General features: G+C 34.1%; 5 protein-coding genes across 5 annotated transcripts in view; 3 read left to right on the top strand and 2 right to left on the bottom strand.

The window, feature by feature from the left end:
* The window catches only part of LOAG_17382 (hypothetical protein), a 2,940-nt gene extending 1,704 nt beyond the window's left edge, over positions 1 to 1,236 (bottom strand). The window contains exons 1-2 of the mRNA XM_020450044.1: positions 992 to 1,236; positions 465 to 591 (exon numbers count right to left, since the gene is read on the bottom strand). Coding sequence (XP_020306331.1) covers positions 465 to 591; positions 992 to 1,155 — 291 coding nt within the window. The 5' untranslated portion in view covers positions 1,156 to 1,236. The remainder of the gene's footprint in view (positions 1 to 464; positions 592 to 991) is intronic.
* A 427-nt stretch (positions 1,237 to 1,663) lies between these two features.
* Positions 1,664 to 3,305, top strand: LOAG_09253 (import inner membrane translocase subunit Tim16). The gene is made up of 4 exons (XM_003144781.2): positions 1,664 to 1,770; positions 2,345 to 2,448; positions 2,561 to 2,683; positions 2,937 to 3,305. Exons 1-4 carry the CDS (start codon positions 1,680 to 1,682, stop codon positions 3,036 to 3,038), a joined length of 420 nt encoding a protein of 139 aa, XP_003144829.1. The 5' UTR covers positions 1,664 to 1,679; the 3' UTR covers positions 3,039 to 3,305.
* Positions 3,306 to 3,955: 650 nt separating this feature from the next.
* On the top strand, positions 3,956 to 5,588 carry LOAG_09252 (hypothetical protein). Its single transcript, XM_020447893.1, has 6 exons — positions 3,956 to 4,126; positions 4,199 to 4,344; positions 4,430 to 4,525; positions 4,861 to 4,974; positions 5,075 to 5,205; positions 5,426 to 5,588. The coding sequence occupies exons 1-5, from the start codon at positions 4,000 to 4,002 to the stop codon at positions 5,135 to 5,137; spliced, it is 546 nt and encodes a 181-aa protein (XP_020301921.1). The 5' UTR covers positions 3,956 to 3,999; the 3' UTR covers positions 5,138 to 5,205; positions 5,426 to 5,588.
* Positions 5,589 to 7,021: 1,433 nt separating this feature from the next.
* LOAG_17381 (hypothetical protein) lies at positions 7,022 to 7,249 on the top strand (the record flags this gene model as incomplete). The annotated part of the gene is made up of 1 exon (XM_020450043.1): positions 7,022 to 7,249. One exon carries the CDS (start codon positions 7,022 to 7,024, stop codon positions 7,247 to 7,249), a length of 228 nt encoding a protein of 75 aa, XP_020306330.1.
* Positions 7,250 to 9,384: 2,135 nt separating this feature from the next.
* Positions 9,385 to 10,815, bottom strand: part of LOAG_17380 (serine/threonine-protein phosphatase PP1-beta) — a 3,304-nt gene continuing 1,873 nt past the window's right edge. The window contains exons 5-8 of the mRNA XM_020450042.1: positions 10,600 to 10,728; positions 10,251 to 10,475; positions 9,939 to 10,177; positions 9,385 to 9,557 (exon numbers count right to left, since the gene is read on the bottom strand). Of these exons, the coding sequence (XP_020306329.1) occupies positions 9,447 to 9,557; positions 9,939 to 10,177; positions 10,251 to 10,475; positions 10,600 to 10,728 (704 nt within the window). The 3' untranslated portion in view covers positions 9,385 to 9,446. The remainder of the gene's footprint in view (positions 9,558 to 9,938; positions 10,178 to 10,250; positions 10,476 to 10,599; positions 10,729 to 10,815) is intronic.

Here is a 10,815-nt window from a genome sequence, read left to right as displayed (position 1 = left end):
ACCAGCAAAAAAATGGATTATTACCAAGTTACTATAGCCTTCTTCAAACTATTTATTAGCAACAACACAAGTGTCCACATGTAACAAATACACAGTGGATTTTATTTTCGTATGGGACTGATAAGTAATGAAGGCAAGACATGATATACTCCAGCAAATTTCAAACATAAAACACAAATCTCCTGAAGCCCAAAAAATGCGTGCCTAAGATGGAATCGCTTGACGACTTTGACATTGATTATCTCTGACATAAATCGTATTTGATCGTGCCAGATGCAACAACGATGCTACCGAAATGTATTACGACTAACAATTTAATGATTCCCAGATTATCAAAGAGAAAAAAAGGTAACATATGTGCATTCTCCGGACAACTACATTTTCGAGAATTCCGTGAATTTCTGGACAGCTCCTTGACAAATAAATAAACTCAATTAGGAATAAAGATGGGAAACAAATCTAACCATGACGGGGGCACGCATTCGTTCGTTAATATTCGCCTCATATTTTTTATCGAAAATGAATTCTTCCACAGGTTTTGGCTTCTTGCCGAAGCTTTCTAGAAGTTTAATTTCTTTCTTTAATTTCCTCCTGAATAAATAAAAGAAATGTCCATGGTATTACGTGTTAATATAAAGAAATAATAGCATGTTAATAAAAACACGAAGATAAAACTTTTAAGTGTATAATTAATGACATATGACGTTTTCTCACACGTCATACCACTTTAACAGGTCAGCTACGTGAGAAGACTGCATTTCTTTGTTGTGTTGGATGAGCAAAACAGAAGAAACGAAGCTCATTAAACAAACCAATATATTTCTATTCATTTAATCTTCTGACGCAAAATGATCATAATGCACGATCACTTTGTTATGCATGTATTCACATTTACATATTATGCTGTATCATACATGAGCACGTCAGTTATTAAAATAACACATGAAGTGGAACAAGCTGATAATAAATCTAAAAAAAATAAAATAATTGCCTTTTTCTTTCTTCTCTCAGTTTCGCAATTTCAGGATCCATTTTTTTCTGTGCTTTCACGAACGGTGAAGAAAGTTGCATCGTCGACGTATGTAAACGGCCGGCACTAACTTTCATGAGTGGACCCAGCCTTGACCCACTCAGTCGGCGCAAAATGTCAGCCATACCTAAACTAGTTCACGGTGACCTTTAACCTAGAAACATACCAGACTGCCAATACCAGAAACTAGAGTACCACGCATCCCATGTACAATAGCTACGTAATACTTTGTGTAATCGAAAATTATTTAACGGACCGCGAAAGTTGGGTGATTAAAAGTCACCAGGAGTTTGTGGTGATAGGTATTGGTTATTTGCTGGAAGTAAGGGTCATAAATGGGGTATTGGGAGAATTGTTTGTTTGTATATAACATGAAAAAAACAACTAGGAATAGCGACAATTTTGCTATTCAGAAAATCACATAGTGTACTTATTTTCCGGGAAGTTAAATGTTGTATTTATAGCAGGAACTTAGAGTGAGAAAGAGATTTCGTTATTATAGGTAGTGAATTTTGCGAGAAACAACGTAAATAAAACAATAAAAATGACATGGAGTGTAACAATCTGCTTCAGGATTGTACAACACATGTAATTATGTAGTTTAGTCATTTCTCATTTAAATTAGACTTATTTTTACAGGTGTTGCGTTATGGTATGGAGAAATGCGATCAAAATTGTAATCGCAACTAGCGAAGCTTTGAGTAAAGCTTTCACTCGTGCTGTACGAGAAGAAATTAGAGGTTATCTTTTCAAAATAAATTAAAGTATGTGGGAATGGCGAGAGTGATCCGTATCTATTTGTACATAGTTACACTGTACATAGTAAAGTACATAGTACTTTAATTCATATATGAGCACGCTTTGATATGTTCTCTAAGCATGAATAATATTTGCTGCTAAAGCTTGTGCATTTAGTTAAAGGATTATCAGGATTCAAAATTTGAACTAGTTCATCTGTGTAACTGTATCTGACTTGAGTATATTATCCACTAGCATCTAATGATTGAAGTCGGGATTCTTGACTTTCTTCTTTTCAATTCTGGCTCAGGCCTAAAACTTAGTAGTATGGAAAAGTGAAAAAAGGAAGGAAAAAGTAGATACAGGAAGCGAAGCAAAGAGAAGAAATTGTTGTTACTACATAATGTTTATTCATGCGGTCTATCAGATGTTTGAAGCGAGAATGAGAATAGGCTGAGGCATTAGTGTTCAAATCTGAACTAGTCCCAAGTCATAAGGTCAACTTCGTTCGCTGTTTTTTGTCAAAAATTCCTGTTTATCTTACTGAAATATAGCACTTCCAGGATTACATTTCAGCAAGTCAGCAAGCTGCAACCAATCGTGCTCATCAGACTGGTCAAAATCAGAATGAAGCTCGTGAGGCGAGTCGAACAAACGCGAGACTTGGGATATCTTTGCAGGTCTTCTGTTTGATTAAATATATTTTGCTGGTTATCTTTCTTTGGTGCAGTTCTGTGTCTAAATTTGAATTCATTCATAATCCTGTGTTTTTGGTACAGGGAAAGTTTTCAGGAAGCGATGAAAATCCTGAATGTGCAAGACCCACTGAAGCCCGACGAAGTGGAAAAGAATTATAAGCATTTATTTGCCATAAATGACAAAACTAAAGGAGGTTCATTGTACCTGCAGTCTAAAGTATGTCATATTAACTACTTTTTGTGTTAATGGGCTCAGTTATTTTCCAAAAGTTTTCTTAAAGAGTTAATCTATTGTTACAAAAGTCTTTTAATGTGAACAGTTTTACCAATCACAAATTATTCAGGTCTTATTTTCTGTATCTGGTTTTCTCATCTGTATCATATGTTAAGTGACATTAGGTCATATTAATTTGTTAATCACCATTAACAGCTGACGGAATTATAACAATTGTACACACCCTTTTACCCAGGTATATCGTGCAAAGGAGCGGATAGATGAAGAATTACAAAAACGGTCCGGACCTGACATTATTCAGGAAGCAAAGGAAGTGAAAAAGAGTGAAAAAAGTTGATAGTAAGTTTGTTTAGGTAGTATTTATTGACTTCTAGCTAACATGGTGATCTATTTCTGTACCTTTTTGCCGCGAGGTGTTTTTCGTTACATTTTAGAAGTGTTCGAGCTTGTTCAATGATATTTTTTGTTTTGAAATTTTTTTTCTCAGTCTACTTGTTTGCTTGGTAGTAAGTCTTGGATGAAATGTGTTCCGATGATACTGGAGATGAACCGGTCTTGGAACACTCAAGTTTATTATTTTGTAGAGGCGGGAAATGGGAAAGGGCTATTTATTTTTGTACTTCTGAGCCTTTAGAAATATGCTTACCTCGAGAATTTTGAAAAAACAAGGGAAAAAAGATGCCGAGTACAAGGGATATTTTAAATATTAATTATGTGATTTATGTTAATTATTTTATTTCGTTTCGATGCATAACTGACTTAACTGTTTCTGGAATAATTCAATTAAGAGGTTTTTTGTTTATGCTACCTTATTTTGGCAGTATATACATCACAAAGGTCCAAAATGTTTTAGACTCATAAGTGAGCCTTTGCTGTTTATTTGCTCATTTGCATTTGTTCTATTATATTTATGTGTTATCGCTTTTACTTCGTTGTTAGTAAAATTTTAACAATATTGTTATTATCGAATAACTATTTTAGGCAGAACATCCAAAACAAGTGCTTTTTTCTATTTGCTTCTTCTGATTTCGCTTGATATATGAGAAGTCATCGATGAAGCATATTCAGTGAGTAGTAACTATGTATTCATTTCTCGAGAGAGACTTAGACTGTCACAATGTCTTTTTTAAGACCATTTCGTTTTTTCGACTTTCACAATGATTCTTCGACCACTCGACATGCTTTAAAGTATTTGAAATTGTTCATATTGGATTTTATATGATTTGAAACGTTTGTGATCTTCGCATATTTCTTTTTTAGATTTTTTATTTGCCGTTCGATCATTTCTAGTACTTGAAATGGCTACTTTTCCGACTCATTTACTTCAGTCTATTGAAAAGTATGGGACAGCAGCTAGCTCTGATGATTTTAAAGATATTTGCAAAAAACTGTGCCAGAAGTTGATTGACGACGGTCCTTCAAAATGTAAGCTTTTTGTGTTAGCCAAATTTGAGCCTAAATTTTCTTCTGTTTTTCTTTGAGCAAAACATGTTTCAGTGGAGGAATCAATTTGCAGTCAAGTTTATTGGAATGCAGCTGCTGGAGTGCTTGTAGAGGCAGCCAGACGTGGCCTATCTGTGGCAGCACTTGAAGAATTATTGCCAAAAAACGAACTGTCGCAGGCTGTTATTAATGTCTTCAAGGTATGAGTGGGCCGATGACTTAAAGCATTACAACAATGCAATATTACTTCATGGTGTCAATAACAACTGTAATGTTAACTTCCAGGAAAACGAACAATCGATTCGAAAATGTATGGCAACAATTGGTTGGGAACCGCCGCGAGTTGTTGATGTCTCTTGGAAGCTTTCCAAAACTTTGGAGGTATCTTTTTTTTTGATGAAATGAGGCCATATATATTTGCAACACTACTTTGCAAAGAGAAATTAAATAGGAAAATTTCAATCAGTGAAATGAAAAGAAATGAACTGAACTGGAAAGAAAATGACAGCAAAAAACTCTTGCTTACTCCTTGACGTTATCAGAATTTAAGGCCGTTCAATACACAGTATTTTTCACTCAAATTCGAGCACTTTTTACATCATTTGCTAGCTTGTAAATAAGCGCAGACTCGAATGGGGAGCATTTGCTTTTTATGTTTTGGTGAACTCCGTTTGGAGTGATTTGAAGTCTCCGTGCACCACTTTTATTTGTTTTAGACAGACAAAGGCATGAAGGCAATGACTGTTGCCGAAATTCATCTGGATACAATCCCGACTGGTTCAGCAGTTCTAGAGAGGATCTCATTTTGCTGCAATTCTGATGATTTACAGGTTAATCAGCCAAAAAGTTTATTTGTGCTCACTTTGTTCCAATTCTATTAAATTTGGAAAAGGGTATACTATCGATATATAGTATGTGAGAAATTTTCAGAACATTTTGTGGAAATTGAAAGAAGCGCAAAATGCAGTTTTGAATATGAAAAGTTATAAATGAGATTTCATTGTAATGTTAAAATGTGGTCTCCAGTATATATCTCTAAGCAGTATTGCTTATGTAGACAGGTATGTGTTTGTGGCTTTTAGATTTGTAAATTTGACATAAAGTTATATTCAAATCGACATATTGTTTCCAAACTTTTGCATAGCGTTACAAAAAAAATTTCGTCTTAAAAGAAAAATTGCTAAAAAAGATTTTAGCTATTTCATATATCTTTCCTGAAGATTCATGAATTAAATTTACTCTAAATATGTACTATAAATATATTAAGTACTCTATTTTTAGCCAGAACATCATATTGAACAGTTATGATTTCTCCATTCCTCACACGGACATTTGTATCTACCGATCTTTTGTTACCAAAATCAGATTAAGATCTCTTGTCATTGAATTTTCGTCATCAAAATCAGTTTAAATATTTTTCTTGTCGCCAAAAATAGTATATTCCTACTGTATTTGTGATATCGGTTTTACAAAGTCTCCATGCTTCAAATGGAACATTTTGCTTGATTATCAAAGTTTACCTTGAAGAGGTGAGGATTTATTTGACCAGGTTGCAAATGATCTTATTTTGATCTTCTTAATTGGTTGTATAATAATTTGGTTATTTTCTTTTGTTACATCTCTGTGTTGTCATCTTGGACTTTCATATCGTATTTGAATTATTTGTAAATAAATTCAGTTCAATTATGTGTAGTGAAAGTGTCAAGTTGATTACCTATTATACTTGGTGTTCAGCTATAAAACATTAGATAGGTTATTCATATGAAGGGATATGGACTTTTAATTTCTTTTTTCTAATCATTATCTTAATGATTAGAATCTCTGATCATCATCTTTGGATATGTGCGAATAATTTTCTCAGTTGATTATCTCTCAAGAAGGAAAAATTTGTTGTAATTTTAGGCCTAATTTAGTTTGCTAGACCCATCATAAATAACTGCATTAAATTACCACGCTATTATTCAAAAAAAACAAAAAAAATTTATACATTAAGCTGAAAATGATTAAAAAACTATAGATTTTCTAACAACGTATGTATATCGTTCGATTCAATTGATGCGATATTTGATCGTTTCGTTGACAGCTGATACGATGAATAATTATCTGGATAGGAAAAGTAAATCCTTGCTGAGATCATATGTTCATGGTAGAGATGTTGAATTGAATAATCCAAAATAATCATTATTGGACAATTAGTGGGCATATTTCAAAATTCATGCTATCATAAAGACTGTAACAGACTTTCCATGCATTTCAAATCAATGCAAAATAGAAATGATCAATGATTGCAAATATGGTAAGTTAAAGAAGTGTCGCAGATCATTTTAAGGTTAGACTAATTAAATTCTCATATTATGTTATATTCTGTTATTTGAAATCACAATAAGGACCGAAATTTACTCGTCGTTCGTTTCCTTTAATTTTGCTCTTAAATTTAAATTTCGCAATATTTCAAAATGGAAATTTTCGAGTTTTTTTAGGAGTGTGAAATTTTTTATTGAATAAAATTTACATACTTGCATAGGAAAAAAATGCATAGAAATAAATTTATAAAGATTATAAAAGATGTGCAAAGATGACAAACAGACTCTTGCAGTTTAATCAATCTCTTTATTAAGAGGGACGTGGCTGTCTCTCTGTTTAGTATTCGTATTCCTTACAAAATTGCATTTGAATAATTAGGCGTCGAAGGTTGTTAACATTTAATATTAGGTTTGATATGCGTAGGAAAGTTGCAATTTTTGCGCATTTAAAGTAAGAATTGCAGACATAAATGTTTATCAGTGTACACGTTTTGTATTACTTTTCATTAATTAGGTATATGTTTTCGATCTGGTTTTGATACGGAAATTTATTATTCTTTTAAATTCAGCTAAAATGGCTGACAAAAGTGCATTCGTGCCTGTTGAAGCAACGGGTGGCCTTGGTACACGACCAGCGGAACTTGATATCGATATCGATGATGATTACTTTGGAGGTGGCAAAAAGCAGGAGCAGGCACCGCCACCCCCTCCTCCACCGCCACCTCCACCTCCACCACCACCACCACCACCACCCAAAAAGACAAACGATACCAAAAAGGTTTCATATTATTTAGAAATTTGATTGATTGCTTCTGTGAGCGTTTTTGAGGATTCAGTAGTTTTTTTTAATCAAAGATTACAAAACATCCTTACTCATCAATTTGTCCTTTGAAGTTGGAGGGTAATTCGGGAGGTCAAGATAAGGTTAGTGTATTTCTGTTTGCTTGCAAGACTTCTAATGGAGATATATATCTGTTATTGTATGCATGAAATGTCACTAACAGTAAATGCCACTCAAATGGTCCATAAAAGAAGATGCATTTTATAAATTTGAATTAAGCAATTACTAGTGACGTAAGCGTATACTAATTGCAGAAAATCGTTTACAAGAAATCGAAGACATACCAGAAAACTTATGCCTATAAGCGAACATAAATTGTGCACAGTGCGCGAAGAAATTTAATTAATGAATCAATAACTAACTTCTGATATCGTATGGTGTACGTATCGGATTGGCTATTCCAAATAAACAATCATTACTGCTCTCTCAATGCTAAAATACCTTGAATAACAAAGTGTCCATTTTTACATTTTCTAGAAGGCTTAACTGATAGAACAGCTAATACAAATATGTTATTTCTGCTCAAAATTAACACTAGTTAATAATAGCATCAAGCTCAAGTCTAGGAAGCCTGAATTTATCCGAGATCAGGCTCATACTGCCAATTTATGAAAAATATCAGTATGCCCAATATCAAAATCTCCAACATTAAAGCATCAGAACATCTCAATTGTCTCGCCTATTTTTTTTTTTTTAGAATCTTTTCAGATATTTGTCAATGCCATCCTACAGTTGTGACATTTTTTTAAATTATAAATGGGAAAGCAGCGGAGTGCTCCGGCTGGAAAATCATGCTCGGTTTTAGACAGGCTTTTTTTTTCTCCACTTATGATATCATGAATCGACGATTAGAGCAATTTTCCATTTGAAAACCTATCGAAAAGACCCTTGAAACAGCAAAACCGAATCTCTCAAAATAGTTGAGCTATTCCTACCACTAAGTGAAGTAGGAGAGAGGAAAGTAGTAGAGAGGACCTACTTTCTAACGTGTTCAGTTCTTTGCTAAATGTAGGATCAAAACCTTTCCCTTCCATCAGGCACTAAAATGTGAGCGGAAAATGAACTCTGAAATGATACCATTCACTATAATACAATATTCAAACACCGCCCATCATATAATAATGGTAACAAAGAAATAGGTTTTATATGACAGCATATATGCCATGTGAAAAGTGTATTACAAAAAAAAGAAACAATATATATCACATCAGAACGAAACGCCTAGACCTAAAACAGTTCTTGTAAAAAAATACCTGAAAAAGAAAAAAAAGAAACTACCAGTTGTAAAGATAACCATACATTACTAAAACAATACCAATCGCATACACACTCATTTCCTTCTAGTGAAAGAAAAGTTCCTGAAGTGATTTTCTTCGATTAAAAGAAGGAAATGTATGACAAGTCGTAATCCGTCGCCGAAATTTACAAATATATATATACGATATCATAATATTTTACGAAAATAATTCATCAGACCAAAATACAAGTAAAAGTTGATATAAATCCATTTTAAGAAAATCACGCGGAACAGGTATTGAAGAAAAACAAAGACAATGATGTGTTATTTCATTTTTTGGAAAAAAAAACTGACCGACGAAGTGAAGCCTAAACATTTCGTGTCACAGTGGCAAAAAGACTGTATGTACTACCAAGTGATTCAATAATCTTTTTGGAACACTTACATATATCTATGAAAATAGCAAGTTCTTCCAAATGAAACATGATAAGATTCCGGACAGTATAAAGAATCTGTGTCCTTTTGGACAGAACTATCACTAATAAACTCCAAAATCAATAACAAACTATTAAGTCAATGTGCAACAGACAATTACACGCCGAGGAAACATTCCTGTTTGAAGAATTTGGATTAAAAGTAAATCCGTACGGTGTGATTTTAACGGCGAAAGAAAACAGTCTGAATTTATCGCCGAAACTTTTTTTCGTCCTCAAGTCTCATAAAAATAAGTAAAAGGACCGTCAAATTTAAATCAAGAGTTTATCAAAATTGTTTTATGGAGGTAAATAACATAAATACATCCAATGAACCTTATGCTTCATAGAAAGCACTCTTGGTTTTTTTTTTTTTTTTTTTATTTCGTGCACCCCAATACAGCAGACACTGAAGTAATAAAATAACGCCTGCAATCAATAGATCAAACTATTTCTTTCCTTTCTTAGCATTTGGAGCGGGAGTCCTCGGTGGTGTCACTGGACGACCAGATCCAACGCCACTATATGGAAATTTCTTCTTATCCGCTGGTTTCAAAATCTACAAAGGATCTCATTTCCGTAAAAATCATTTTTTCTTTTTTTAAAAAAAAACTTTATGGGACGCACAAGAAATTCCCACAAAATCAAAAGTGGACAGTTCACAGTGATTTTGAAGCACTACTTAATAGTGCTCCAAAACTCCAAGCAAAAATAAACTGTCAGATGTTAGCGATGAAACAGGAAGCCCATTCATAGACAATCTGACCATCAGCAGAATAAAAGAGGAAGTCCTTACACCATCGCTCCGGCACACCCACGTTAGCCTTTGACGACATGATTACCGCAATAATTAGACAAGTCTAGTGATTGAACGCATCAGAGCGTCAGTTACCATGGTACTACATAAGCAGAAAGCTTAAAATGACGAATTGAAACTAACCTGAAATGAACACATAAGCGTTTCATCCACTGTCATCATCGACCCCGCATTGTCGAATTCGCCACAGTAATTTGGTGCGGAGAATAATGTTACCAACTGTCTTTTGGCGAAAAATTCATAACCATCCTCTACAACCTGATGAGCGCGGCAAATGAGATCCAAATCATGCTTATGCAAAAACTTTGCCACAACTTCGGGACCGAAGGTAAATGAAACACCTCGATCATTCTCACCCCAACCTATAAAAAGTCATCTTCATTTCTTGCTGGAACATGATTTTATTTCAAGCAGTGAAAAGCAAAAATGCCAAACCGGTAACATCCTTATCTGGATCGGACCACAGAAGATCGCAAAGTAGGCCCTGGTCTGGCACATCCGTTGGACGCATAATACGTCGAATCTGTTCCATGGATTGCAAATCCGGTGAAAGGCCTCCATGACAACAGAAAATCTTTTCATCTATTATAGCTGCCACTGGCAAACAATTGAAGCAATCAGTAAAGGTTTTCCACAGCTTGATATTATAACGCCGCTTACCTGGAAAAGTTATCAACATTATTAGTCGGCGAAAATGGGAAAAAAACTTGGATACAAGATGTAACAGGTAATTATTACGCTGATGAATGTGACAAGCAAGTCAAAACAATAGAAATAGACTTACACTCATCATAGAAACCATATATCCTGTTAATAGAGGCGCATTCATGGTTTCCACGTAAAAGAAAAAAATTTTCGGGATATTTTATTTTATAAGCCAGAAGTAAACAAATTGTTTCAAGTGACTGCTTACCTAAAAATAAGAACGAGTGGAGGAAAAATCTCTTTCACATGACAGAATCAAACCAAAGAAACTAGGAAATGATAATCAGGTAAGCTC

The sequence above is a fragment of the Loa loa genome, assembly GCF_000183805.2.
Source record: "Loa loa unplaced genomic scaffold supercont3.68, whole genome shotgun sequence".
Taxonomy (NCBI): domain Eukaryota; kingdom Metazoa; phylum Nematoda; class Chromadorea; order Rhabditida; family Onchocercidae; genus Loa; species Loa loa.
The sequence above is the reverse complement of the archived record's forward strand: the minus strand, read 5'-3'. Positions and strand labels throughout refer to the sequence as shown.

Excerpts from the sequence above, each read along its gene's own strand:
- LOAG_09253 (XM_003144781.2), top strand. The coding sequence starts at position 1,680 with ATGGTATGGAGAAATGCGATCAAAATTGTAATCGCAACTAGCGAAGCT. Across the intron at positions 1,771-2,344 it reads TGTACGAGAAGAAATTAGAG|CAAGTCAGCAAGCTGCAACC; the intron begins GTTATCTTTTCA and ends ATTACATTTCAG. Across the intron at positions 2,684-2,936 it reads CATTGTACCTGCAGTCTAAA|GTATATCGTGCAAAGGAGCG; the intron begins GTATGTCATATT and ends CCTTTTACCCAG.
- LOAG_09252 (XM_020447893.1), top strand. The coding sequence starts at position 4,000 with ATGGCTACTTTTCCGACTCATTTACTTCAGTCTATTGAAAAGTATGGG. Across the intron at positions 4,127-4,198 it reads TGACGACGGTCCTTCAAAAT|TGGAGGAATCAATTTGCAGT; the intron begins GTAAGCTTTTTG and ends AACATGTTTCAG. Across the intron at positions 4,345-4,429 it reads CTGTTATTAATGTCTTCAAG|GAAAACGAACAATCGATTCG; the intron begins GTATGAGTGGGC and ends GTTAACTTCCAG.